General features: G+C 42.4%; 1 protein-coding gene across 1 annotated transcript in view; it reads left to right on the forward strand.

Moving 5' to 3' along the window:
• Positions 1-26,609, forward strand: part of GALNT17 (polypeptide N-acetylgalactosaminyltransferase 17) — a 456,103-nt gene that overhangs the window by 141,355 nt on the left and 288,139 nt on the right. The window contains exon 2 of the mRNA XM_058680547.1: positions 14,814-14,997. Within this exon, the coding sequence (XP_058536530.1) occupies positions 14,814-14,997 (184 nt within the window). The remainder of the gene's footprint in view (positions 1-14,813; positions 14,998-26,609) is intronic.

The following is a 26,609-nucleotide window of genomic DNA, read 5'->3' on the forward strand; positions in this document are numbered from 1 at the left end:
TTAAATGAACTTTGAACATGCATACTTGGGGGTAGGTATTGTTGTGCAGTGTGTTAAGCCACTATTTGGAATGCTCACATCCGAAACCAGAATGTTGGTCCAAATCCTGAGTTTCAAGTACTGGCCACTTCACTCTTTTGATCTCACTTCCTGCTGACATGCCTGGGAGGTAGTGGATGATGTCCCAACTACTTGATTTCCTGCTATCTACATGGGAAACCCAACTGGATTTTCTGACTCCTTGCGTGCCCTTGCTGTTGAAGGCATTTGAAGAATGAATTACAAGACAGAAGATTTCTTTCTATTTCACTTTCTTTGGCACTGCATCTCACCAAATAAATACAGATAAACCTTTTTTGAAAAAAATCACCAAATTATATTTAACATATATAAGAGCATTTCAAAAAGTCCACGAGACATGAAATTAAAAGACAAATTTGGGTGCAGAGATTCTGAAAACACATACTATGAGAGGGTCTTCAAAAGTTTATGGGAAATTCAAAATTATGGAAAACTATGTGTGGATTTCAAATTCTTGCTCCTAAATAAACTAAACTTTCGGTTCCAGTTTCCATGAACTATCAAAATACGCTTATATTTGATATATAAGAATTACAGGCTTATTATACTGCTCCATAGCTAATAGAACTGTCATTTGTAAGTAGATCCAAAATGGTGCTACCCTCACTTTTGATGGTATTTCCTTACTGTGTTTTTTTTTCTATTCTACCAATCTGCCTGTCATTTCCTGTGTCATTTTCTCACCCTCTTTATTATTTGAGTTCTCAGTGCTTTTAATAGCTGGGGGTAAGCCCCATTGCTCTGTGTCCTCCCCAGGTACCCACATTATCGTTCTGGTCCCTCACAAGAAGTTACTAGCCAGGAATAAACAGCATTGCTCACTAGGATTTGCTTGAGACTTGCACATTGCCCACAAGTTTTGTCAGCTTCCAAAGGATTTGGCATGGTTTGAGATCTTCAGGACTCCGACCTACGGGAGGAGCTGGAGTTTCTGCAAAAACCCCTGGACACCTGCTTGTTTAACTGAAGACAGCCATGGGACATGCCTTGCTCTTTGCATGTGTGTGTGTGTGTGTGTGTGTGTGTGTGTGTATGTGCATGTGTTAAAGCATGTGTGGTGTGTGTGTCAGTGTGGTGTGTGTATGTGTCGTGTGTGTCTCTGTGTGCATGTATGTGTGTGGCATGTGTGTTGGTGGTGTGTGTGGCATGTGTATGTGTCGTGTGTATCTGTGTGTGCTTGTATATGTGTCTTCGTGTGTGGCATGTGTGTTTGTACATGTGTGTGTCAGTGTGGTATGTGTGGCATGTGTATGTGGCATTGGGATATGTGTGGAGTGTGTGTATATGTGTGTCATGTGTATCTGTGTGTGCATGTGTGTCTGTATATGCGCACATGCATGAACATTGAATGTGTGTGGTGTGGGGTGTTGTGTATGTGTGTGTCATGTGTGTATCTGTGTGCATGTGTGTATATGCATACATGTGTGAGCTTAGCATGTGTGGCATGGGGGTATGTGTGGTGTGTGTAATGTATCTGCATGTGTGTGGCATGCGTTTGCATGTGAGTGGTGTGTGGCATGTCTGTGTATTGTGTGTGTGGTGTGTGTGTATCATGTGTCTCTGGAGTGTGTGTGGGTGTGGTGTGATTTTCCCATGCTGGACTTTGGCTGTTGAGCTCAACAGGAGCTGTAAGAGTTGCCAAGGCCACACACGGCAGGCTGATGCAATCTCTGTATTAGAGTTTATCCCTGTGTTGTGAGTACCATCCCTGTTCCTGAAAGAGTGATGCTGGTTATCTGTAAACTCATAAGTTTAAACTGTAACCCTGGAGAAAAATATGTCCTTACTGGAAAGGAGGGAGGCAGGATTTACAGCCGTGGCTCTTTATTTTTTGCTATCACTAAGGACTTTGTAGCTAGAACCTAAGACAGAGTGGGCGGAGTGATTTACTCCTGCTGAGCTGTTATCAAGCAAGTGAACCTCACAGACTATCTGAGCTCCTCGTGGGACAGATGGAGCTGCCCAGTGTTCCACATGCCGTATTCTGCGAAAGGGAGTCAGTCTACATAGGTCTGATGTTATTGCATTGAGTAAAATTTTCTAAGCTTCTTATGGCTCCACATTATTTCTATGGATCCTGCAATATTTGCTGCTTTTATAAATAGGTTACTTTTAACATTCTATAATCTAGTTGGCTATTGTCAGAATAGAAAACCACTTAGTACAGCATCTCTGCTCAGGCAGGCCTAGACACCTCACTGAGCAATGGCCTCCCCCTGTTGCCGTCTTCATTTAATCACCCTGGAAACACTTCCTGTAGTGATGTGGCTGTCTTGATGGACACCAGATCTTTTTAATGTCACACCAAATGGCCTCTTTACAGACTTGAGTTTCCTGTGACACTGGTGTAGATTCACTTGAAAAAAAAAATCGGTTTATTTATTTATTTAATGGTACAGTTCCATAGGCTCGAGGATTTCCCATTCCCCCTCCCCAACTGGTATCCCCTCCATTTTTACAATAGTACAGTCCTTCAAAAAACAATTGTTAAGTTCATGATTCTGCAATTCAAATGTGTCATGACTTTATAGGTATAGGAAATGGCAGAGAGTTCTCTTTTAAAGATTTATTTAAATTTGAAAGGTAGAATTTCAGAGAGGGAGAGGGAAAGGGAGAGAGGGAGGGAGGGAGAGAGAGAGAGAGAGAGAGAGAGAGAGAGAGAGAGAGAGAGAGAGAGAGAGAGAGAGAGGGAGAGAGAGGTCTTCCATCTGCTGATTCAGTCTCCAAATGACCACAATGGCCAGGGCTGGGCCAGGTCAAATCTGGGAGCCAGAAGCTTCATCTAGGTTTCTCATGGGGACACAAGGGCCCAAGTTCTGGGCCTTCTTCTGCTACTTTCCCAGGAGTATTGGTGTAGTAGTAGGGAGCTAGATCAGGAGGCAGCTTAAGGGATTCTGTGTAAAGGCTGTGGCTTTATTCAATTCACTGCAACATTGGTCCCAAATGCTCTTCTTCTTAAAGGTATAAATACAGGATGCATGGGACCTGCGAGAGCTTCAGAATGCTTGCAGGGAAATGAAATTTAAATTTAAATTAATTTTGGTGCCAAAATCTTGAGAACTATATATGGGTGGCAGGGACCCAACTACTCAAGCCATTACCTGCTTCCTCCCAGGCTGTGTATTAGCAGGATGCTGGAACAGAGGGCAAAGCCAAGACTCAAACCTGTGCATTCCCATATGAGGTGTGGGAATCCCAAGAGGCATTTTAACTGCTGTACCAAACACCTGCTCCCAAAAACATAGATGGTTCATTCTGTTTTTCATGATGTTTTTGAAATGCCCTTATGTCATAATATTTAGAGGTTTTCTCATAGATATTTACTTTTTTCTTCAGATCTACTCTTCATCTTATAGTAGATGGCTCCACGTTGAATCTGGTGGTCTTATCTAGCTTCACATTCCCTACAGTTTTGAAGAATGTTTTATTGGTGATGCAGCCTGTTAAACTGCTGCTGGCAATCCAAGAATCCCATGTTGGTGCACCGATTGAGTCCCAGACGTTATTCTTCCGATGTAACGCTCTGCAAATGTGCCTGGGAAAGCAGTGCATGATAGCTTAATTGCTTAGGCCCCAACCCCCCAATATGGAGTTCCAGGTTTGTGGGTAGAAGGTGTCTTTATTTCTGCATCTCTCCTTCTGTCTCACACTGCCTTTCAAATAAATGAAATTAATTCTAAAATTTTTTTTTAAATAAAAGCTTCCCATGTTTTGGGCACTAGGGATGGCCTCTGCCTGACTCTCATAGAGGGTGTCGTAGGAGAAGTCCTCCAGTCGTACCAAATAAGATTTGTACCTGTGAAAATTCTGCTATGAAACAGCACGTTCTAAAGAGGAGTTGAACAGAATAAATGCAATATTCACAAAGCGTTTGGGTAGAATTAAGGAAAATCAAAAAGGAATGGTAATGGATGGTGGATTTGTCTGGGGGTAACAACAGAGGAGGGAGCAGATGCAACCCCAAGGCCTTGCAAGGAAAGAGCAGTTAGTGGATTGCAGGGATAGCTGTGACACTAGGGCGGGAATGACTGGTGACTGTTGGGGACTGGCCGAATGTGGACTCTGCCAAACTACTCCAGGCTGGGAGGGTGCATATCCCTGACTCTCTTCTCAATTTTTAGCTTCGTTGATCTGTTTTCAATTGGTTAAACCCAACACAGAGCCAGAGGGCATGGAAACTCTTGATGCTGTCCATGGAGTCTACTGTTCTTTCCTTGACCTTCAGCTTGCTGGCACAGAATGGTGTTTAGATCTTCTGACGGCATCTACTATATAACACAGGAGATCATGGGAATGCTTAGTCCGTCTTGGCCTGGTGTCGGTTACCCTTGTCATTCCTTTCTCCCTTTACCTTTCTGTTGTTTCAGTGAGGAGAATTTAAAATATTCAGGGAAAAAAATCCTGAAAAGGTAGGTTTCTTGCAGTGCAAAATTTTTTGAAATCCATGCATAGATGTTCATGACAAATGTGTACTGTGGAAAAAACCGGCATGGATTCCAATGGATTCCAAGTTTTTTTGTTTTTTGTTTTGTTTTTTTTGTTTGTTTGTTTTTTTTTGGTACCAAAAACCTTATCCTTTAATTACATCTTTCCATGAACTTTTGTCAACTTTTACACTTACCTCTGTCTTTGTGCCTTCCATGTCTTCAGGTTCGTATCAGAGACTGCACCTGCCTCTACACAATGACCAAGGGGCACTTTAAAAAAGATTCACTGGGTTGCTTCCATGTCTTTGCTATTGTAGGTTATGCTGCTGTAAATATAGGATTACAGATGACTTTCTCATATGCAGATTTCGTTTCCTTTGGATAGATTCCCAGAAGTGGGATAGCTGGCTCATTCGGCAGATCAATTTTCAGTTCTCTTAGCGCTCTCCGTACATAGTGGTTGTACTAGCATCTCTACTCCCGCATCAAAGATGGATTCCCAATGAAACTGGTAAATATATCTTGGCACTAGTATAGTGAACTTTCTGCCTTTGTTTATACTTACAATGTCAGGATACACTTAAGTAGCAGAATGATGGACTTACAGCTGTTTTTGAAGGAATGTACTATTATAACAATATAGGGGATATCAGTACAGGGAGGGGAAACTGGGGACTGGGAGGAGGAATCCCTGAGCCTATGGAACTGTCTCATAAAATAAAGAAAGAAATTAGAAAGATTCACTGATTTGGAAGATGCACACACAAAGATAGATATTGAGAGAGAGAGAGAGGGATGGAGGGAGGGGGAAAGAGAGCGAAAGAGAGAGAGAATATCATCTGTTGGTTCCTTCCCCTAAATGGTGCAACAGCTGGTGCTGAGCCAGACCAAAACGAGGGTCCAGGAACACTCTCCAGGACTCTTAAGTGGATGACAGAGGCTCTTGTACTTGGGCCACGTTCTATTGCTTTCCAAACACATTAGCAGAAGACTGGAACAAAACAGATTTGCTAGGACTCAAACCCTTCTTCGCATATAGTGTGCTGGCTTTGCAACCAGTGGCTTAGGCTGCAGTGCCCCCATGCTGGCCATGGCTGGGCACGCTCAGTGAGTGCATGGAGTTATCCCACTTGCTCTAGTGGCAACCGTCCCTGGCTCAGACCAACTTGAGCTTTGTTGGTGGATTGGAACTCTAATTTATCTTCGCCAACTATTTCTAGTATCTGTTAAGAAAGCACACTAAAATACCAGAAGAAATTTTTGCTGCTTTGTTGAACCTTTCTGGCAGATTAAGTTGGGGGGAAATGGGAGCACCTGGACCACAGAAAATATAATTCATAGTTGTCCCATTGTGCTGTGAAGAATGATCTATTTTGAAGTTGCTAACTGGGTGCCTTTCATAATGGCATATGAAGAGAAAAACAGCCGGGGTGGGAATCACATTGTCCATGGGTCCATGGCAGGATTAACGTGCAGTCCTGGTCTTAATTTTGGTGCCTTTTGTGTGTGTGTGTGTGTGTGTGTGTGTGTGTGCTGAAGTCCTCTGCCTGCACTGGAAAGACTGCTGGGCAAACAAAACGGAAATGAGCTCCGAGCTTGAATGAAAGACTTAGGGGGGGTAGCAAGCTGTTTATTTAGATAGAACAAAAGAAAAACTGTATCATCACATGAGGAAGCCAAACCACATAGAGGGAATAGAAGAAAGAGTCAGATTTTTTTACGGACGATCACTTCTACCCTGTTCTGATAGGCACCTTACCTGTCCCCTCTGTATCCTAGAAACACAAGACTGCAACTGCATGAGTCATGAACAAAAGAGGTTTATTTTGGCTTATGATTGTGGGTCAACGTCAAGGTTAAAGGACCACTTCTGAGGAGGACCTTGTTGCTGGCAATCCCAAGCAAGGTGGGGCAACACATGGCAGAAGAGCCGAAGCGTATACAAGATACCCAGCCAGATGGCTTGTATGTCAGATCCACCCTTGAGATAATCCTTGGACCCATTAATCACGTAAAGAGATTGATTTGTTCCTGAAGCCAAAGTCCTAATTACCTCTTAGAGAGCTCACCTGTTCCCACCTCTTAATAGTAATGACAATTCTGTTTCAACATGACTTTGTGGAAGGCACACACCATGTGCACCGTTGCAGTAGGGCTCTGTGCTGGCAGGAGAGCCACAGAAGCTTCGTTTGCAGCTTGGAGCCGTCAGCAAACACCAGGAAAAAGGAAAGGGAAAAGGAGACACAAACTCAGCGGGAAGAAATACTGTTAGTAGTTCTACCACTTTTCAAGTTATGTGATATTTGACACCGCGTCCAAAGGATCCTTATTAAAAGATCATGGAGAATTGGTTTGAAGGTTATGATACAAAAAAATGTTGAAATTCCTGCATAGCTGTTTATAGTATGTAATTTTTCATGAGCTTTGGAAGACCCTTCATATAAATGCATTTCAATTTTTTGCCCTGAAATACACCTATCTTTTAATTCAGTTTTCTTTAAAACCTTTTAAAATTCATTTTCAGGCTTGAAAGGGGGAGAGAGGGAGAGAGACTGATTTTCCATGAACTTTCTGAAGGGACCTATTGTGTATGTGTTAGGTTATAATTATGCAGTGCCTGCTTTATCTGCCACCTAGACTTACAATCACTTAGATCCTTTGTGGCTTCTTTTTCAATCATAATCTGTTTTGCTGTTTGAGAACTGTTCTCCTGGGGTGGGCACTGTGGCTTGGTAAAGCCACTGCTTACGGTACCTGCATCCCATGCAGGTTTAAGCCCCAGGTTCAAGCCCCAGCTACTCCACTTCCTATCCAGCTGCCTGCTAATGCACCCGGGAAAGCCGCAGAGGATGACCCAAGTGTTTTGGTCCCTGAAACCACATTGGAAGACATAGAAGAAGCTCCTGGCTTCAGACTGACCTAGCCCTGGACATCATGACTGTTTGGGAAATGAACCAGTAGATTGAAATCTCTGTCTCCTTTTTCTCTTTCTTTTTTTCTCCTTTTTATCTGTCTCTTTCTTTCTCTCTGTAACTCTTTCAAACATGTAAATTGATCTTTTTTGAACAAAAATATTATTAAAGAACTACTCCCTTAATAGTGTTATAATACTACCATCCTTTACAGTTTTGTAGCATAAGTTTGTATTTCTCAACTGTGCTATCTGAAGATCTATGTAAATGCAACTTCATGCATTAATGATTTCTTTGCTTTCCATGAAGACTGTTGTGAGATTCCTTCAAGTGATTCATGTGTCCGCAGTCTGTTCATCTTCCTCGTTGAATGCTTGGTGCTTCTTTTCTTCAAAATATCCTGAATCAAGTGATTTAAAACAGAGTGGGGATGAGGTGGAAGTTTTGTGAAGTGTTTAAGTCGTTGTTTGGTATGCCTGCATCCCAGGTTCCTGCCTCACATGTTAGCTGTGATTCCAAGTCCTGCCGCCTACTAGTGCACATTGAATGGCCTGAGTACCTGAGGACCTGCCTGCTGGGTTCGAGATTCGGATGGAGTTTCAGGCTCTTGGCTTCTGCGTAGCCCAGACCTCCAGATCTGTCTGTTATGGCATCTGGGAAGTGAGCCAGTGGATGAGTAATCTCTCTTCATCTTTCTTGCCGTATCTCTCTCTTTGCCTCTCATATTTCTGTCTCCTTCACTTTTGGATGGTCAGGTAATTACTCCTATACCTCTACTTCATCATCTCTAAAGTTATCACGGTAGTATCTTTTCTGCCTAAAAGGATACAAATTCTTTATAAATATGTATGTAAAGCAATGATTGTCAGCAGGTGGTGAAAGAAAATGGACCAGAAGATCTACAAAGACGAATGGGATGTTTGAGCATCTGGCTATTACTCAGCTGTTAGGTGAGAGGACGTGCATACAGAACAGAGAAGATACAGGTTTTAAAATGTACAAATCCTACTGTAGAAATAGCGCAAGCATCCCTCCACATTGGTCAGTTTCCGCACTTGTGGGTTTCACCCACCGTGTGTCAGAAGTATTAAAAGGAAATAGAACTGACAAAACATTAATGACAAGTCACACAAATTGGAACTGACATTGTGGGAGCAGTAAGTTAAGCTACCACATGCAACATGGCATCCCAGATGGGGCTTGGTTTTTCTTATGAGTTCTTCACTTCTAGCCTAGTTTCTTGCTAATGTTCCTGGGAAATCAGTGGGTGATATCCCAAATCTTTGGGTCCCTCTCCTCACATGGAAGACCTGGATGGACTTCCAGGCTCCTGGTTTCAATCTGACGTAGTCCTGGCTGTTGTGGTTATTTGAGGTTTGAGCCAACAGATGATGGAATTCTCTCTCTCTCTAACTCGGCCTTGCAAATAAATAATCTTTTTAAGAAACAAACACTAGCAAAAACTATAAAGATACACAGTGGGATCCAAGAGTGATCCTGACAGCCTCTTAGCAGGAGGTCATATGCACAGAGCAGGAGGGGACCCCGAAGTGGAACAAGAGGACAGGAGGAGGCTTGTATGCTAACTCCGAGACTCCCGGATCCTCACCAGAGACTATCAGTATGGCACCAAGGACTATATCCTAACTGACAATGAGATCACAGGGAATTGGAGTGCCCTCATAGGCTGAGAACTCTGAGATCAACCATTCCCTGTCGGATCTCCCACACGGGATGGAAGCAGCCCAGATCCTTCCTCACAGGATGTAATGTCATTGGAACATCAGCCCAGGAGCCCTGAGTGGTCCTCAGAAACAGAAGAACAGTAAACTTCCTTTGGGACTCGGGAGAGGAGCTTTCCCTGGTCCTTACTTAGTTCCAGCTTTGGCTCCCCACCATCTCTTGCAATGACCATCAGGGTCGTTCCAGAGTCCCCAAAATTAGATCAGATAGACAGAGACCAATAAGGAAAGCTTAGAACAGACAGGATAAAGTCAGCGTGGACTACCATATTATACCATATATATAGGTAGGACACAAAGATCAGTTACTCCTCACTAAGGTATTGAAGATTTCTCTGCACACTTCTCCTAAAACTGTTATGCTGTTCAATTATTAACATATGGCTTGTTAGAGTTATAAGCCTGTTTAGACTATCCGAAAACTCGCGGCGTTCAGTAAACATCATGCTTGAATACTATAAACTGCTAAATATAAAAATGAAAATAGACATGAGACAGCTGAATAGTACCCTGTAACCATTGTAAGGTTTATAGCAGCCGGTTTGGTCCCTCTCCTACCACCATGTCAGGAGGTCTTTCTCTTGATCTCCTTAAGTCTTTCCTCCTTTGCAGCCCCCTTCTACCACTAGGCTGGGAACCTTTTTTTTCTTCTGCTTTGCAAACTAGAAAAAAAAAGACCGTGTAACTCTAAATCTTGTTCTCAGCACTGTCTCACAAATTTTGAGCTTAAATTCTTCATAGTCTTATCAGTTTTGTGCCTTTTTAATGGATTATTTAACTTGTTGTGGGTGTGTGTGAGACCACACCAGACAAGTCTAGGGTTTGTTAGGGAGTCTTTATTTACCGGGGCCCACTAGAAATTAGCAAATGACAGTTCCACCCGGTAGTGCAGGCTGAATTGAAACCCCAAGAGGAACAAATGAACATCACCCTGAAGTCCATTCGTTCAACGGAAGATCTGTGTGCCAGCTTCCCCAGTAATAGAAGTTATCCTAAGAGACATACAGCAAACAACCTGGACACACTTAGAAAGCTGCAGACATTCATGTTTCCCTGGCTTCTCTTCCCACATTCCATTACTGCTAGGCCTCACCTCTCCTGGAACTCTTGAAAGTATACAAATTAGACATGCAAAGCATCTTAGCACTTGCATCTTCATTGACTTGCCCAAGCAATGAACAGAGGATGAGGAATACAGACACACAGGGGCCATGCTTAGGGGTTATCTGTCCTTTGAGTCGGTAAGTTTTCTGTAATTGCTGTAATAAATGACTGCATACTTGATGGCTTAAAATCACTGACATTTATTCTATGGTTCTGTGGGCTGGACTGCCGAAGACAGGGTGTATTGAGGAAGGAAACACTGCTTGCTCCTTCTCAGCTTCTAGGGGTTGCTGAGATTTCCATGGCTTGTGACTGTATTCTTGAGTGTCTGCTAATGGCCTTCTTCCCTCCATGTCATTCTCTACTTGGGTGTCCAAATATTTTTCCTCTTGTAAGGATACCAGCAGTCTCAGTTTGGCTACATAAACAGAGATCAAATTTCCAAATAAGACTGTAGTCATGGGTGATGGTAGACAGGAATGTTGGGAGGATGCTAGTCAACCCAGTACCTTCCACTTTAAAAGTGATAAAACGTGTAAGACCCTCGAGAGGTAATGTGAATACGCTGAATCATCTCATAATTACCACCCGGATTCATAAGGAGAGCCTTGTAAACAGGGGACACCCACTCTGTTGTTGCTTATTTATATCTCCCCGGCTATCCCTTGCTAGAGCTGCACAACCTTAAAATAGACCATTTTGCATTGTTATAATCAATGCCTTCTAGACACTCTCTTCCAGTCCAATTTGTGCTTCAAGTAGAGTCCTTGTCCAGTTATGTGTATGATGTATGTGGCTTTAGATAGGATATGCTATTTTGTGGGGGGTTTTTTTGTTATGTATGATACTTTGCCATTAATTATTTTCATTCCCTGCCACATTCCTGCCTTCAGTTTAATTGATTGGATTTTAATTATTTCCTCTGTTCCCTCTAATGGCTTGGAGTTTATAATTTAAGTAATATCGTTAGTTGTCGATGAATTTTAATACACACACTTAACAAAATCTCAATTTAAACACTATTTGTAGGCCATCTCAATTAGACTGCTGAAAACTCTAGTCAGTCTCCTCCCATCTTCCTTGCCATTGTTCAGAACATGACTTTTGTTGGGTTTTATATGCCTTTAGATTAATTACATTGATCATGTATTAAGCATGCACTGCTTATTTAGACATGCTGGCTTTAAAAAACATTCTGGTTTGGATTTCAGTCCTTTCTTCTGGCTTTGGTTTTATTCATGCAGAAATATCTTTTTGTTGTATTTCTTTTATAATCTTAGAACAATTATGTTAATGAAATTATGCATGCTCATAGAGGTCCAGTGCAATCTTTAAATACACGAATCAGAGTAATCCCCGTCTCCCCCTCTTTGACATTTCTGTATGATTGGAGTCTTGAAGTTCCTTTCTCTTATTTGCTCATAAAATATATAACAGGTTATTGTGAACTGTCATCACCCCACTCTGCTCTACAAATTAGAAGCATATTTTCTAGTTACTTTTGACTCGGTATCTATTATCCAGCCCTGCTCTCTCAGCCCCTCCCCATCTTTGTAATTACTATTCTGTGTTCAGGTTGGGTTGTTGTCAAGCTTCCAGAACACGCAGAGTTTGTTCTTTCATGACTGGTTTACCGAAGAAAGATCTTTCATGGTAACATTTTCCATGACTAGTAAAAGGCTTCTGTTTTTATTTACTATGCTGTCTGAGTTGTCTTCATGCCCCTTTACTCTTGAATACCAGTCTAGCAGGTTGTGCAATTATGGAATTATAGTCACACACAAGCTTTTTGTTCACATCCCAAATGTCCACAAAGCCTGGAACCAGGGTGTTCCAGAGCCAGGAGCCTCCTCCAGATTTCCCACGTGGGTGCAGGATCCCGAGCACTTGAGCCATTCACTGCTGCTTCCCCAGGCCATAGGCAGGGTGCTGGATGTGAATTGGAGCAGCTAGGATTTGAACCAATGCCCATATGGGATGCTGGCACCACCTGCTATACCACAATGCTGCCTCCAGCCTTTCTTTCAAGGCATGTTCTTAACGAGACCAGACTTTCTGCAGACATTTTGATTCCCATTATTTTTCTCCAGGGACCCTACACTCCCACACCCTGTGTATGCTTGAGCTGTAAACTTGTAGCCTGTAGTTAGTAAGCTCGCAGCAAGCAAGGACTCAGTCCTGATTTTGAAATACCCCCCTTTTTTTCTTGAAAGCTCAACTTGGGTATCTTAAAATCATTTCCTTTTATTTCTGTATTCTAGTGTATGATGTTTAGTTCTGTGTATTCCTGGAAATAGAATTGCCTCTTACAGAAAGTTTTTTTTTTTTTTTTTTTTACAATTTTATTGATGCACTTGTTACTTATTTTAATAAACCACATCTGTTTAAAAAGTATACACCTGACTGGCTTGGGGCATCGTCACAAAGTGATGCAATCAGCATTACAATCATATTGCATAATATTTTCATCACTCCAAAAAGAAATCTTGCACATATTAACAGTCACACTCCACTTCCTCCTTTCGTCCCTTCCACACCCCTGTACCCTGCCTCCCCCATTCCTGAGCAACCACTACTCTATTACCTGGCTCTGTGCTGTTAACTAGTTTGTGTATTTCACATAAATGGAATCATACACATTATGGTCATTTGCGAGCAGCTTTGTTTACTTGATAGCATTCTCAACTTCATCCAGTCAGCAACAAAAATCACCGGTTCCTTGTTCTGACCTGTGTGTTTTGTCATTCTTGTTTGTGTATTCATCAGTTGATGAGAATTTTGCTAATCTGAGTAATACCACTGTGATTATCTGTGTACAAGTATTGAAAGTAACAGTGTTCTTATTTCACCTGGGTATCCACCCAACAACGACTGTGGTTGACATCTTGAAGCACTGGCAAATTCTTTCGAAAGGTCTGTCCAGTAGGCATTTCCATTGGTGATGCTCCATCAAAGTGATCTTCTAACCATGACCCTAACAACTTACCCCTAATCCTAATAACCCTAACCCTAACAACCTTAACTCTAACCCTAACAACCCTAACCCTAATTACCTTAACCCTAACCCTAAAAAGCTTAACCCTAACCTCAACAACCTAACCTTAACCCTATCCCTAACCACCTTAACTCTAACCCTAACAACCCTAACCCTAACAACCCTAACCCTAACAACCCTAACCGCGGTTGGATATGCTTGACTGATGCAGAGTTCTTGTTGATCTCTGACCTTGATACAGGTGATGTGATGGGAGGGTTTGTTACAGGTTGATGTTGAAGGAAAAATTAAGAAAGCAGGTAGGCGGCCTAGAGGGTCTCTGATGGTCAGCTTGTGGAATCTGTAGAGAGGAGGTCGGGTTTCCTGAAGGGCATGTTGGACAGTGGGCATATGCTCAGGAGACAGAATAATGTTGTGCATCTGAGACTCCGAGCTGCTCACCTCACCTTCCTCTGTCTCTCGATAGCACAGAAATCCCATCTGTATCTTCAGAGATGTAGCAAGAGCACCAACTTTGCCAAGTATGTGATGGACGGCCTTACATTTCTTAGGAATCGTTTCCTGAGAGTCCGGGGTCCCAGCATGCTCTGTTGGCTGCCACCAGGAAAGCCAAGAAACTGTGAACTCTTGCAGTCTATTCTGCTTCTCCCAATGGTGGCAATGAAGTGCTGGATGTTGGATAGAGTGTTCAAATGGATCAAGTGTGCATATGTGTGAACAGGTGTGAGTATGTGCACTGAGTAGCTGAAACAATCAAAATGGCAAAAGCCAGTGAGAATCTTGACAATAAAAACTTTCCTAGCTATGTAGTAAAGTCTCCCGTGACTTCAGAATTTAAAAATCTCTTATCTGCACTATTTATCGTCTTATGGAACAACAGGCTTATATCTGCCACCACCCTGGAAACCTGAAATTGCTCAATGAGGCTTGTTCCTGAGGCCTCCCACTCCGCTAAGCATGATTATCAGCCTTCTGGGGTTTGCTCTCTGTGATTTATTCTCAACCATCTTGTATTTCCTTTTGCCATTTAGATGAAATTTAAATAAAACCATTAGGTAAAGGATTGTGTCAGACCATTGCATGTTTAAAACTCAGGATAAAATCAGTCTGCAATTCTCTGTGTAAGTGAAGCAAAGATTCCTACAGGGTACCTGCTGCTTGCTGTCTCAGTTCTGTGACAACACAGGGGCCTCCTGGAAGAGCTCACCTCATTGTCATTGCCTTACAGACACAGGAACACAGGTGTGAACCGTTGCCCAGTTCTGCCTCATTTCCTGTGTCCCTCTTGGTGCTTACTGCTCACATTTCTGGTGCGCTCTGTTTCAGGAACTTAGTTCGTTAAAGCAAGTGCCAGGATCCTGATTCCTAACCAGACTTTAACCCCAGAACACGATCGACTTGACCTTTTTTTTTTCCCATACAAGTGCTTCTGGGTACAGAATTGGGTTTGATGCATTGGGAACATGGAGAGGTCATGGTAAAGTTTCCATTGAGTCTATCTGAGTGTGAATGACACATCCTGATAATGGTGATTTTGCCCTCATTTTTCTAGGCTTATCCAAATCCCTTGGACTCATTGAGGGCTACGGTGGGCGAGGCAAAGGGGGCCTACCTGCTACCCTTTCCCCAGCTGAAGAAGAGAAAGCCAGGGGACCCCATGAGAAGTATGGCTACAATTCCTACCTCAGTGAAAAAATCTCGCTGGATCGTTCCATTCCGGATTATCGCCCCACCAAGTAAGTCTTGTTTGTGTCATGCAGAGTTCTTCACTCAGCTATGCGGATGGTGTACACTCCGGTCTGGGAAACTTTCTCATGTCATTTATAACCAACAGGAGAGTCAATCTCACTTGATCCCTGCCACTTATAAAGAAATGGTGGGCTACAGTTGCTTATGATATATGAACCAAATAAAATGGTTGAACTTCCAGTCAGAGTGGTTTAGACACTTAGAGTCATAAATACAAAAGTTTTACGTTAAAGAAAAAAATTGCCGTAATATCATTACAAAAAGACAGGTGGTTAAAGTTCTTGTATATTATTTTCGAATCTTATTTTTCTAAGCAGATTATGGGCATAGGGTATGTTGTTTTTATCTTTTTTTATTTACCATTATGTCATGAGGATTTTTGATGTTATTAACTGTGATATTTATTCCATTGTTAGAAATGTAGGTTTTTAATTGTTGTATATAATATTCTGATGAATATTTTCTCATATATTTTCCCGTTCATTGATTTGGTATTTATTTTCGTAACCACCCACCCAAAGGTATAATCCTTACACAGTGTTGGAAGACAGGGCAAATTAAAACATCCAGGTTTTATGGGAAATGAAAGTAAAAGATCAGTTTATTTTGGTGCAAAAAAAAATTGAAATCCATGCTTAAGGCAGACTTCAAAAAGTTCAAGGAGATGCAATTTCTAAAAAAGCAATGCATGGATTTCAAAGTTTTTTGTTCTAAAATCCTTATCTTTTAATTCCGTTTTCCCCCATGAGCTTTTGGAAATGCTGTTGTATTTTGGGAGGTTCTTTATCTGTATTGCTTTATTTTCCTCTACAACATTTAATTTTACCAGACCCTTCCAGTTCTGGCTACTAGCATTTCAAAAAACACTTTGCCTTGTTGATAGATAAGAAAGTGCATTCTGTTTTTGTTGTTTGTTTGTTTGTTTTTTCAATGTATACCTTTTGGTTTGATTGTCTTGCGTTTTATGAGGTTTGGTTGCTGGGGTAGGTATTTAGTGCAGTGGTTAACTGCTTCCAGGGATGCCTGAATCCCAGGTTAGAGTGCCTGAGTTCGTCTTGACTCCACTTCCGATTTCAGCTTCCCGCAAATGGACTTGCTGGGAGGCAGTAGTGATCCCGCAAGTTCTTGGACCCCTGCACCCACAAGGAAGACCTAGCTAGAGTTTGAGCTCCTGTCTTTTGCCTGGCCCAGCCCCAAATGTTGCAGGCATCTGAGGAAGTGAGCCAGTGGATGGTTTATCTCTATGCCTTTCTGCCTTTCAAATAAGTGAATAACAATTCCACTAAAGCAGTTTACAAAGAATAGAGTTTTAAATGCATCTTGACCTGTCTGATCACAGATTAGAAATGATTTATTTTCTCTTTGTGAAACAGAGACATGAGCTTGAACAGTCAAGGATCTGGAGACAAAGGCCCTGCTTTCTAGCCTGGCCTTGACCTTGACCTCTCAGGCCGACTCTTCCCCCATCTGTTAGACTTGCAGTGTCTCTTTTTCCATCACAGTTTGCCCTTGTGTGGAGTCTACTATTTCTTTTTTTTTTTTAATGGATTTTCCACAAATCAGTTAAGTATTCTGGTTACTGAGGAAAATAGACTCAAGATAAAGAAAATTATCTTAAATGGATTTAAAATTGCAGCATTAGCTGAGAAGCCTGTTAAGCCTGTCTCTCTCCCTTTCCCTCTCTCTCTTTTTTTCCTTTCTCTCTCTAATAAGCATAAATTCAATTTTTAATCACTTGGAAAACATACATCACCCCTACTGGAACATTCCTGGACTTTCTCAAAAACATCTGACTGTTTTCATTTCCTGATGCTCTTTGATTAGCCTTTCTTATTGGGACATTGGCAAATAAGTCCAGCCATATTTCTTGTTTTTCTAGTACAAGGAAAATCCATCCAGTGTGCAGCTACTGGAAATGGGGCAGTTGAATATGTATTAGTGATCACGTGTTGTATGTCTGATAATTTTCTTCTATGCCAGAGTCAGGACACTGGAGGAACCCCAGTCCTTGCCTGGTGAGGGAGACAGATCCACAGACAGCTTAGTTCAACATGTCGTAGTCTATAGGTGTAGGGCAGCCTTGAGATACATGCTGGATATCCAGAGGGAATCTCTGAAAGGTTCTGGCTTGAAATGATGCTTAAGTGAAATCTTAAAGACCCATCAGGGCTCAGAAAGCTAAAGAAGGTGGAGGGCTCAGGGTGCACCTGGCAAGGGAACAGGAGAACACTTCGGGATGACTTGCTTGGGCCAGAGGTGGAGGGGAATGTACCTTTCAGTGTTGCTGTGTGGTGGACGTGGTGGCTTTCTCCTTCCGCTCACATCTGGCTCCTCCTGAAATGCTGTTCAGTGAGAGTCAGTCAGTAGAGGGGGAAGTAAGAGCAAACTGAGCAGCTTAGGTGGTGACTGCAGTGATCAGACACCTAAAAAATATTGGAAGTTGGGAAGAAGTCAGAGGTGTTCAGAGCAGAAGAATGCCACATGGTCGGATCTCCCGAGATTTGGGAGGTAGAGGTGCCAGGTGTTTCTGACCTAAAAGGAAGTAAACACAAACCTGCAGTAGTTTCTTTAGCTCCTTCAGCTCTGAACAGCCAGGGACTACCTTGTCCTACCTGGCAGGTTATGGGAAGTTTACTTTGTGGTGAGAATCAATTCTGAGCTGTAGAGTCTCTCCATCAAATGGGGAGACTTACTGTCCTCACTATTCCGATAGTGGAGAGTTTGCAGAAGCCACCTGAAGGTAATTATTCACTCTCAGGGAAAAAAAAAAGTGATGGATCTGACTGCTGGGAGTATCCTGAAAGGGCCATACCTTGCTGTACACCTGCTGTAAGGCTTCTGTTGAACCGCACCTGCCTGATTCCGAGAAAGAAGACGCATCCCAGCATTCAGAGTCTCTGTTATCAAGCACTTAGCAACAAGCAGCTACTGCGGGAAAAGGTGTTTGGAAGAAACAAGCTACACACTCTAAAATGATGGCTCATGGTTTAGATGAGAGGTTTTTGCTTCGTTCCCAAAGACTGTGTTAATATACTAATCACAGAATAAAATATTGTAGAGGTTGAAAATTAGAGTGAAATAAATAGATGTTCAGAAGGTGGCCTGGAGTAAATCTTTTGAAAAACAGTAAAAAAAAAAAAAAAAAGAAAGAAGAAGAAGAAGAGGAAGAGGAAAAAAGAAAGTTTTAAAAAGGGAGGAGAGAGAGAAGATCAAAAAAGAATTGACCCAGAAGGCTCAGCATCACTTATTAGAATATCAGAGGGAACAAACGATGCAAGGATGTTTCCAAGAACTGTGGGATATGAGTTTTTACATTAGAGGATACTGCCCAATGTCTACCTAACTTATGAGAAGAAAAATTGTTAAACCTACATGAGTAAATGTGAAATTCCAAAACAGCTTGGATGAAGAAAAGTCCCGAAAAGCTTCCAAGAGAATGTGCCGAGCAAATACACGAGGGTTGGATGGGTTGGTACAGTGTAAAACACCAGCACACAAGGGGGGGGGGATGGCAAAATAATTGTGAGAAAATCATCTTCAAGTTGGAATTCTTTTATATTCATTCATCTGAAAGCTGTAACGAGAGAGAGAGAGAGAGAGACATTCCAGCTGATTCACTCCTCAAATGGTCACGATGGCCAGGGCTGGAACTCTGTGTTGGTTCTCTGTATGTGTGGCACAGACCCAAGCACATGGGCCATGTTCTGTGTGGTAGCATAGAGCTTGATTGGAAGGAGAGCTACCAGGACTCCAACAGGGACCCATATGTGATGCTATAAACGCATGAGGCAAACAAACTCGCTGTCCACAACGATGCTGCCTTAGCTTAGAATTCCCTCACGAACTAAAGAGTATCTTAGATCGGGTGGAATGACAAAGCAAGTATACACAGGTGTTTCGCCTTCCTTGGATCTGTTCTTGGGAAGCCGTGTAAGCATAGGCTCCAGGAACACAAAAAGTAAAATGAGAAACAGTGGGTTCTAGAGAACACAGGATTCAAACAGGACAGACCTGGCGGCAGATCCCAGGAACAAGCTAAGATATTCCAAGGTGGCAACCCGGGGTGACAGCTGGGAGAGAGAGCAGGAGACCAGTCATTCCATATTGGATCAGGAGGATGGAAGGCTGAAAAAGTTGGGGATGGGGTGGGATTGGAACTGTTGGATTATCTTCTATATTTAACCGCACTAGAATGTTTTGTAACATTTTTTCCCCCACAAAGTTTGTGGCTGTTTACTGATGGTCACTGAAAATTAAGCTTGTGAAATGGCAAAGCAGTCATCAACTACAGAAAGAAATAAAAGCATTCCAAGAGAGTAATTTCAAATCTATATACTCTGTGGATCAACTCTGAATGATGTCATTATATAAATGTAAGTATTGCATACTGACTTACACAGAAATTATGTTAGAAGAAGGGGGAGGTAGAATGTGTACAGAAGGTATCAGTATATAAGAAAATTAAATCTACATCGTCAATCACAGAAAAATAATTGAAAATAGCTCAAATGTAAACATCAAGAAATAAGAATATCTTTATTTAGAAACATGGAAATTGCAAAAGTGATATGAAATGTGTTTTACTTTACTAAATAGTAAAATTAGTCCCAATGAGTATAAATTATATAAAAAAGCTTTTCTTAATATGGAAAGATCAAAGAGATAGACTGAGATTTCCCATGCAATGATTCACAACCAAAGGCCTACAATAGCAGGAGCTGTTCTAGGCTGAAGCAGTGTGCCTAGGCCCCCATACCCTTCTCCCCATCTGGGTATCAGGAGCTAATTCTAGGGTTATCACCTGATGTCTCCCAAGATGTACGCTAGTGGGAAGGTGGAATTGGGAGCTGGGCTGGGACTTGAACCCAGGCACTCGGATATTCGGTTGCAGGGGATCCCAAGTGATATCTTCACTGCTACACCTGACACCCTCCCACGTATGGGAAGACTAAGGAGAAGCTGGATGGCGATAGTTCCATGATCACGCCTGCCTTTTGCGATCGTTCTGGTAGCTGCATGTCGGATGACTTTGAAGGTGGAATCTGAGATGAGTTTGAGGGTTTGCCTATAGGTCACATGTGATCATCAAAGACATATTGTAAAATTTGAGTCATCCAGCGAAAGGCACCAAGGTAACCATTGTTAATTGCAGATAAATCCTTGTCATCAAAGACCGGCAAGGCCAAGCTGTCTCTCTGATGTTTGACGCCTGGAAATAGGAGGAAAGGCAGCTGCTTGGGGCCAGAGTGGCTTTCCTGCTTCTGGTGAAGTTATTCCCCAATGAGCAGAGCCCTTGATAAGCCCTATAGTTCACACTGGTTTGAGAGGATTAAAATAGGCTAATTTCATTGTGATTTTAAATAGAACCTCAAGTCACTTCAATTCTTGTGGTTTTATTACTACATTACACTTGAGAATATTTTCCTTATAAATATGAATGAATTTTTAGGTAGTAGCAAGATTAACTACTTGCATGTCCCATCTCGAATGAATTTCAAAAACTTTTGTTATTATTTTATTGTAACTTTGTGATTCTTTTTTCTTTTTACTGGAAAGAATCTTTATGAATACTTGTCAGTCTTTCCATTTTCATTTCTTCACTGCTTTAAAGCTGAGAAAGATACCATCCTTCAGAGCACTTATACATATTCATTTCTGTTTCATATTTCTTTGTTTGTTGTATTTGATGTTCTTGTATTTCACTCCGCCATCCATCTAGAGTTCATTTTGGAATCTGGAATGTTTGTATGTTGTGTTTCCAATGTCTGTCTATCTTTTTTTCCAAACAGTTTTTTTTTTCAAAATAATTTTGTAAATAATCTCTTTCTGATTCAGGGAGGATGCTAAGTATATTACATTTTGTGTGCCATTTATGTATAAAATGGGTTTTTTTTTTCCCCAGACTTCATGCTATTCTTATTGACCTACTTTTTTTCCCTCCCTTTCTAGTTTTTAAAAAGTCATCAGCGATGGTTGTATTCTCTAGTCTGTGAAGCATGATGATGGCAGTAGAGAGAAAAGCACGCAGTGTCTTGGTTCACATTGAAGAGTTGGGGAGGCCAGTGGCTAGAATGGTGCTTTGGGTCACTTTCAGAGGGCCTTGGAAACTAAGAGAAAAGGCGGAGTTAGGAAAGGCAGAGCTTTGTTGAACAGGTGTCCTTGATTTGAAGAATGAGTTGGAATTTTACCTCTTGAGAGAAGGCAAGATATGAGAGAGAGAGAGAAACTTCCATTAACTGGCACACTCCCCCAGATAGCGACCACAATAATATCTGGAATCCACAAGCGTGGAACTCCATAAAGGTCTCCCACTTAGATGTCAAGGGCCTAGGTACTTAGGCTGTCATGCCTTGCTTTTGCAGAAACATGCGTAGGGTGCTGTATCAGAAACAGAGCATTCAGGGTCACAGGGGATTTCTTAGCTTGCTGTGCCACAGTGTTGGCCTCTCTGCTTAGGTCTTGAGATCAGCCCTTGTAAGAGCCTGGGCCCTGCTCCACCCAGGACCTCCCTGGCTTCTTGTTCCTAGCCTTTTTCTCTGCCTTTTGCACACACTCCCACCATTGTGTCTGCTATAAAGAGGCGTCATTAAGGAAGGAAGGCTGAATAGGGCCTGCGCTATGCCATTTGGACTCCAAAACGGAGCAAAGCAAGCTTCTCCCATCCTCCTGGGTGGCCAGCTTCAGGTGTTTTATTACAGTTGTGGCAAGCTGATGACCGCATTGGCCCACACATGAATGAGAGTGAGAAGGTAACCTTTGGTCCACTGGAAGTCATGCATGCCTTTGCCTTGTTGAGCTGCAATCTCATATATAATTTTGTGGCACAGTAATTGTCAGCTTGCCCACTTACTATATGGTGGGAAGGAGGAGCCTCCTAGAGCAGAGAGGTCTGGCTGCGGTTCTGAATGCCACCAGTGAGATCCCCTGTGCACATTCTGTATCATGCCTCCTCCTTTCAGACCATGTAGTTAATTTATGGGATGTTTTCACTGCTGTTATCTTCAATTTCTCCTTTGGCCTCCTGCTTATAAATCCAGATGTCAGCTTTCTTTGGAATTCATTTTGCTTTGCTCAGAAAGCTGCTTTTTTTCTTCTTATTGCTACAGATTCTTTTTTTTTTTTAAGATTTATTTATTTTTATTACAAAGTCAGATATACAGAGAGGAGGAGAGATAGAGAGGAAGATCCGTCCGATGATTCACTCCCCAAGTGAGTGCAACGGCTGGTGCTGCGCTGATCTGGAGCCAGAAGCCAGGAGCCAGGAACTTCCTCCAGGTCTCCCACACGGGTGCAGGGTCCCAAGGCTTTGGGCCATCCTCGACTGCTTTCCCAGGTCACAAGCAGGGAGCTGGATGGGAAGTGGAGCTGCCAGGACTAGAACCAACGCCCATATGGGATCCCGGCACGTTCAAGGCGAGGACTTTAGCCACTAGGCCGTGCCGCCAGGCCCTGTTGCTACAGATTCTAAGCCACTGTGTCCCCACCATTTCTGCTTTGGATACGAATGGTATGAGGCAGTTGTTGACAGATGCAGGCTGGGGGGCACTTGTGGTATCTGGGTTGACTTTGAAGATTTGGAAATCATTCCAGGGTTGTGAATAGTTTAGGCTGGGGTGGTGCATTTGCGAGTTGTGTGAGTACATGAGTGATGGCATTGAAATTGAATGGGATGAATCTGCTTGTTGGTCAACACTCCTCTCAGATCTCCCTCCCCTTGAAAGGGACATGTCTGATGACTGTAGCTATGACAGCTTCTTTTACCTGCGTCATTTTCCTAGCTTGAGCTACCTACATGGGTTTTCAGCAGAAGTGAAAATGCCTTAAGACAGACCAGAAATCTCAGGGTAGACTTTCTCTTTCCCAGAACTGGACACAGAGGGTAGCTGTCCACTAAAAACTTGTTGGTTGGAATAATAAATAGGTGCATGCTTGAAAGTGTTCGGGTATCACCAGCCACAATCTTTCTTCCCGTCCATTGACTGCCTTTTATGTTTTTGTCAGTGTGCTGTATGTGTTATTGATCTCATTTAAATTTAAGCACCCTCTGAAGTAGCTGTTCCCATCTCTGTTTTAGAGATGAGGCAAGAGAGCCTGTGAGAAGTAAAGCAACTCGCCTAAGGTGGCATAGCTAGAAAGTGCTAGAAGTGGGATTCAAATCCAGTTTGATGCATGTTTTCAAGGTTTCTGCCAGCTCTCTACCCACTGTTCCGATGCCAAGATGGCTAACCTTCCATGCATATAGAATGGAACCTTTCACTCCAATCTGGAGTTGCCAGAAGGGAAAGAAATTCTGAATGTTAGAGAAAGCACACTTCTTCAAGAGAATGTGTGTGTGTGTGTGTGTGTGTGTGTGTGTGTGTGTGTGTGTGACTACTTCTGTAGTTTTCTCCTTTTGGACCCTTGTAACTCTTCCAAGTATAATGAATTTCACCACCAAAGAGGCTGTTTGTTGAATTGATTAACTGTTGCTCATTACAGTCACCTAGTATATAATGTGATGTGCAGTTGAAATCCTCTTTAAGGGATGCAGTATTTTTTTAAGTCAGGGACAATAAATTATGCAAGATCATTAAGTTTAGGAAATGTTTTACAGCAGAGTTTGTTTAACCAAGAGCAGGACTCTATTTTTTTCCTAAAGCTGCTTCTCACCCACTGTGGAGGGAAGAAAGAAGTGGTATGCTCTCTCTGTGAGTGTGAGAGGATACTGTGTTCCCCAGGTATTTATAGGTCACTGCTGATCTACCTTCACGGGTTCCCTAGATGTAAAGAATGTCCATGGGTCATGTGAAAAGCTCACTAAGAAAGATTTACATGGAGGTCAAGCGTGTAGATCTGGGCTGGCATTGTGGCAAAGTGGTCCAGTGCTGCTTGGGATACCCGTATCCATATCCCAAGTGCCTAGTTCAAATACCTGATACTCTGCTTCTCATCCATCTTACCCTGCTGAAGTGGTCCTAGGTGACCATAGGCGATGACTCGAGTATTTGGGTCCCTGCTAGCCACACAGGAGATCCTGATAGAGTGCCCATCCCTAGTTGTTGCAGAGATTTGAGGAATGAGCCAATGGACGGATGATGTGTATGGTCTGTCTGTCTCTTATGTCTGTTGCTGTGCCTTTGAAATAAGTAAAAACACCTATACTTCAATTTAGTTTATACACAACATATAACATTCAAAACATAACATGTTATACATAACATCATATCATCTTAAATTAAGGCAAACATGTGGTGAGGTGGTCACAGAAGGTGGCTGGGAACTCGCATTTACTTTTAACATATTGGTTACTCATTACTATGTCAATTAATTCCATAATGATGTAAATCTTTGCTGATGGTATGATGGAGCGTTCAATTGACTGGGATAATACTCTGCTAGCTCTGTCTTCAGACCAGAGAGGGTATACCTAAGAAGCCGTTGAACTTGACTGGACAATAAGATGCTGGACTCTATGTTTGGTATATGCTTGCAATGGGGGAATCTCAACTGAACTTGAACTGTGGTTATGCAACAAGGTGGAGGAATCCACCATGGTGGGAGGGTTTGGGGAAGGGTGGGAGAACCCAAGTATCTATGTAACTGTGTCACATAATACAATGTAATTAATGAAGTTAAATAATAATAAAATAAAAAAAAGAAAAAAAATGAAAATTAAAAAATAAAAAAAAAAAAAGAAAGAAATAAGTAAAAACAAACAGGTAAAGCAGAAAAAGAGACTGGGCTCAGAAATCCGGATTCCAAGCCCAGCTTTGCCTCTTGTGTAACGTTGGGCAAATGACTTGACCTCTCTTTTACTCATTTGTGAAATGGTGCTACAATGATGCCTGCTCCCTAGAATTGCAGTGGGTGTTAAATCAATTGCAGTCAGGTCTACAGCTTGTGCTTCTGTGGATTCAAATGGCTGCAGCTCAAAGTCACTGGACCCATAGAGCTGTGTCTGGACTGAACGTGTTTAGACCTGCTCTTCTTACAACCCAACCAACTATTTCCATAGTATTTACATGGCATTGGGTGTTATGTGTCACCTAGAGACAATCTCAAGTCTAGGTGAGGAGGAGGAGTTTAGGGGATGTGCAAATCCTACACCATTGCCTATAAGGAGGAAGAACATCCTCACATTTTGATAGCCACGGGTGCTCCTGGAACCATAAGCCCTGGTGGGCACTGAGGAACAACTCTAGCTGGTGGTTGATCCAACTTCCATCACTTTGCTCTTTCCCCACTCATCCCTTCCTGTCTCTTTTCCTAGAGAATATTCTTTTATCTTATACATGAAAATGAATAGCATCAACATCATGGGGAAATGTTTTGTGTTCAGAATGGCAGGATGCCGCATGACATGGTTGGCAGGTCTCGGGCAGTATCATACTACAGACACAGAGTCAGAGCTCCAAAGCATGGATACTGATCGACTTAGGAGTGAATGGTAACAGACAGCTGGTGAAAGCCAGGACCTTGCTTAATTTTAGGAGAGGATTCTCATTTCTTTTAGAAGCCGTGCAAGCTTGCCTGTCCAAAGGCTCATCAGCTGGCAAAGTGAGCTCATTCTTGTGCCCTGAAAGAATTCCCACCTAAATGCTTTGCAACGAGACTTGCAAGAAGTTTCCCTCCCAGTTCTGTTTGAGAGAGTTCTCTGGACAAGTTTCAGTGTCTTGCATGAGAAATTTGGGATCAGTGGATATGCAAGTGGACCTGAAATGTAGCCGACATGTAACCTCTGGAATCATTGAATCCTGAAGTCACATTGCCCACAAACGTTTTCACATTCTCCCCCTGGGAGATGGAGAAGGTCTTAAATTTATCAGATGCAGTCAAATCTGTGTTAGGATTTGTTGCAATGCTTCACATTGGTTTTGTCCAGGCGTTTGAGAGTTGCTGTAAAGATGCTCAGACTAGCTTTTTTCTTTTAAATACTCAGATTCCCATACATGCCTGTTATTGTGGATTCTAGGGTTAGCAACCCACAACCCACGTGTTTCTAAGGAGATTTCTCCATCTGTTTAGTCCCATGGCCCTCACTGTAGCAGTGTTCTCAGAACAAACCCACCCGTAACTCCAAGTAGGCACACAGTCACCCATACACAGATGCACATCCCACAAGCCAGCTGGAGCTAGTCCGGAAGAACCCAGTTCAGAGCATTCTGCTCTGATTTGTTCAATAGTTACTAATGCTGCTTGCCTGTGAACATTTGTTTCTTAGCTCAGTCATCAATGGAGGCACACAGTTTTGCAATCCCAGCTCCTTTCACTGTGTGGAGCTGTTCGTGGCTTTGGGTTTGTGGGTAATGGAAACTTACCCGAAGTGGCAACAGCAGAGTGCCACTGTGCTTTGTAATGAGGTAAGATTTATAGTGCTGTGAGAGCTTGGGGCCGTAAAACAGCCTTCTGGTGCAGTGGGCAACATGGACAGGGTTCAGGTACGGATGCAAGCGTCACGTGTGCACTGCAGAGGGAGCTGGGCTCGTCAGGATTACAGATGGCATGTCCTCTTAGTTAATTTAGGAGAAATTCTGATCAGCCCATGGAGCTTTGAGGATGGATGCAGGGAAAAGAGAAGACTGTGGCATATGGAGAGAACATATTTGTTCTTGGAAAATCA

Source organism: Ochotona princeps, chromosome 24 (assembly GCF_030435755.1).
Source record: "Ochotona princeps isolate mOchPri1 chromosome 24, mOchPri1.hap1, whole genome shotgun sequence".
Taxonomy (NCBI): domain Eukaryota; kingdom Metazoa; phylum Chordata; class Mammalia; order Lagomorpha; family Ochotonidae; genus Ochotona; species Ochotona princeps.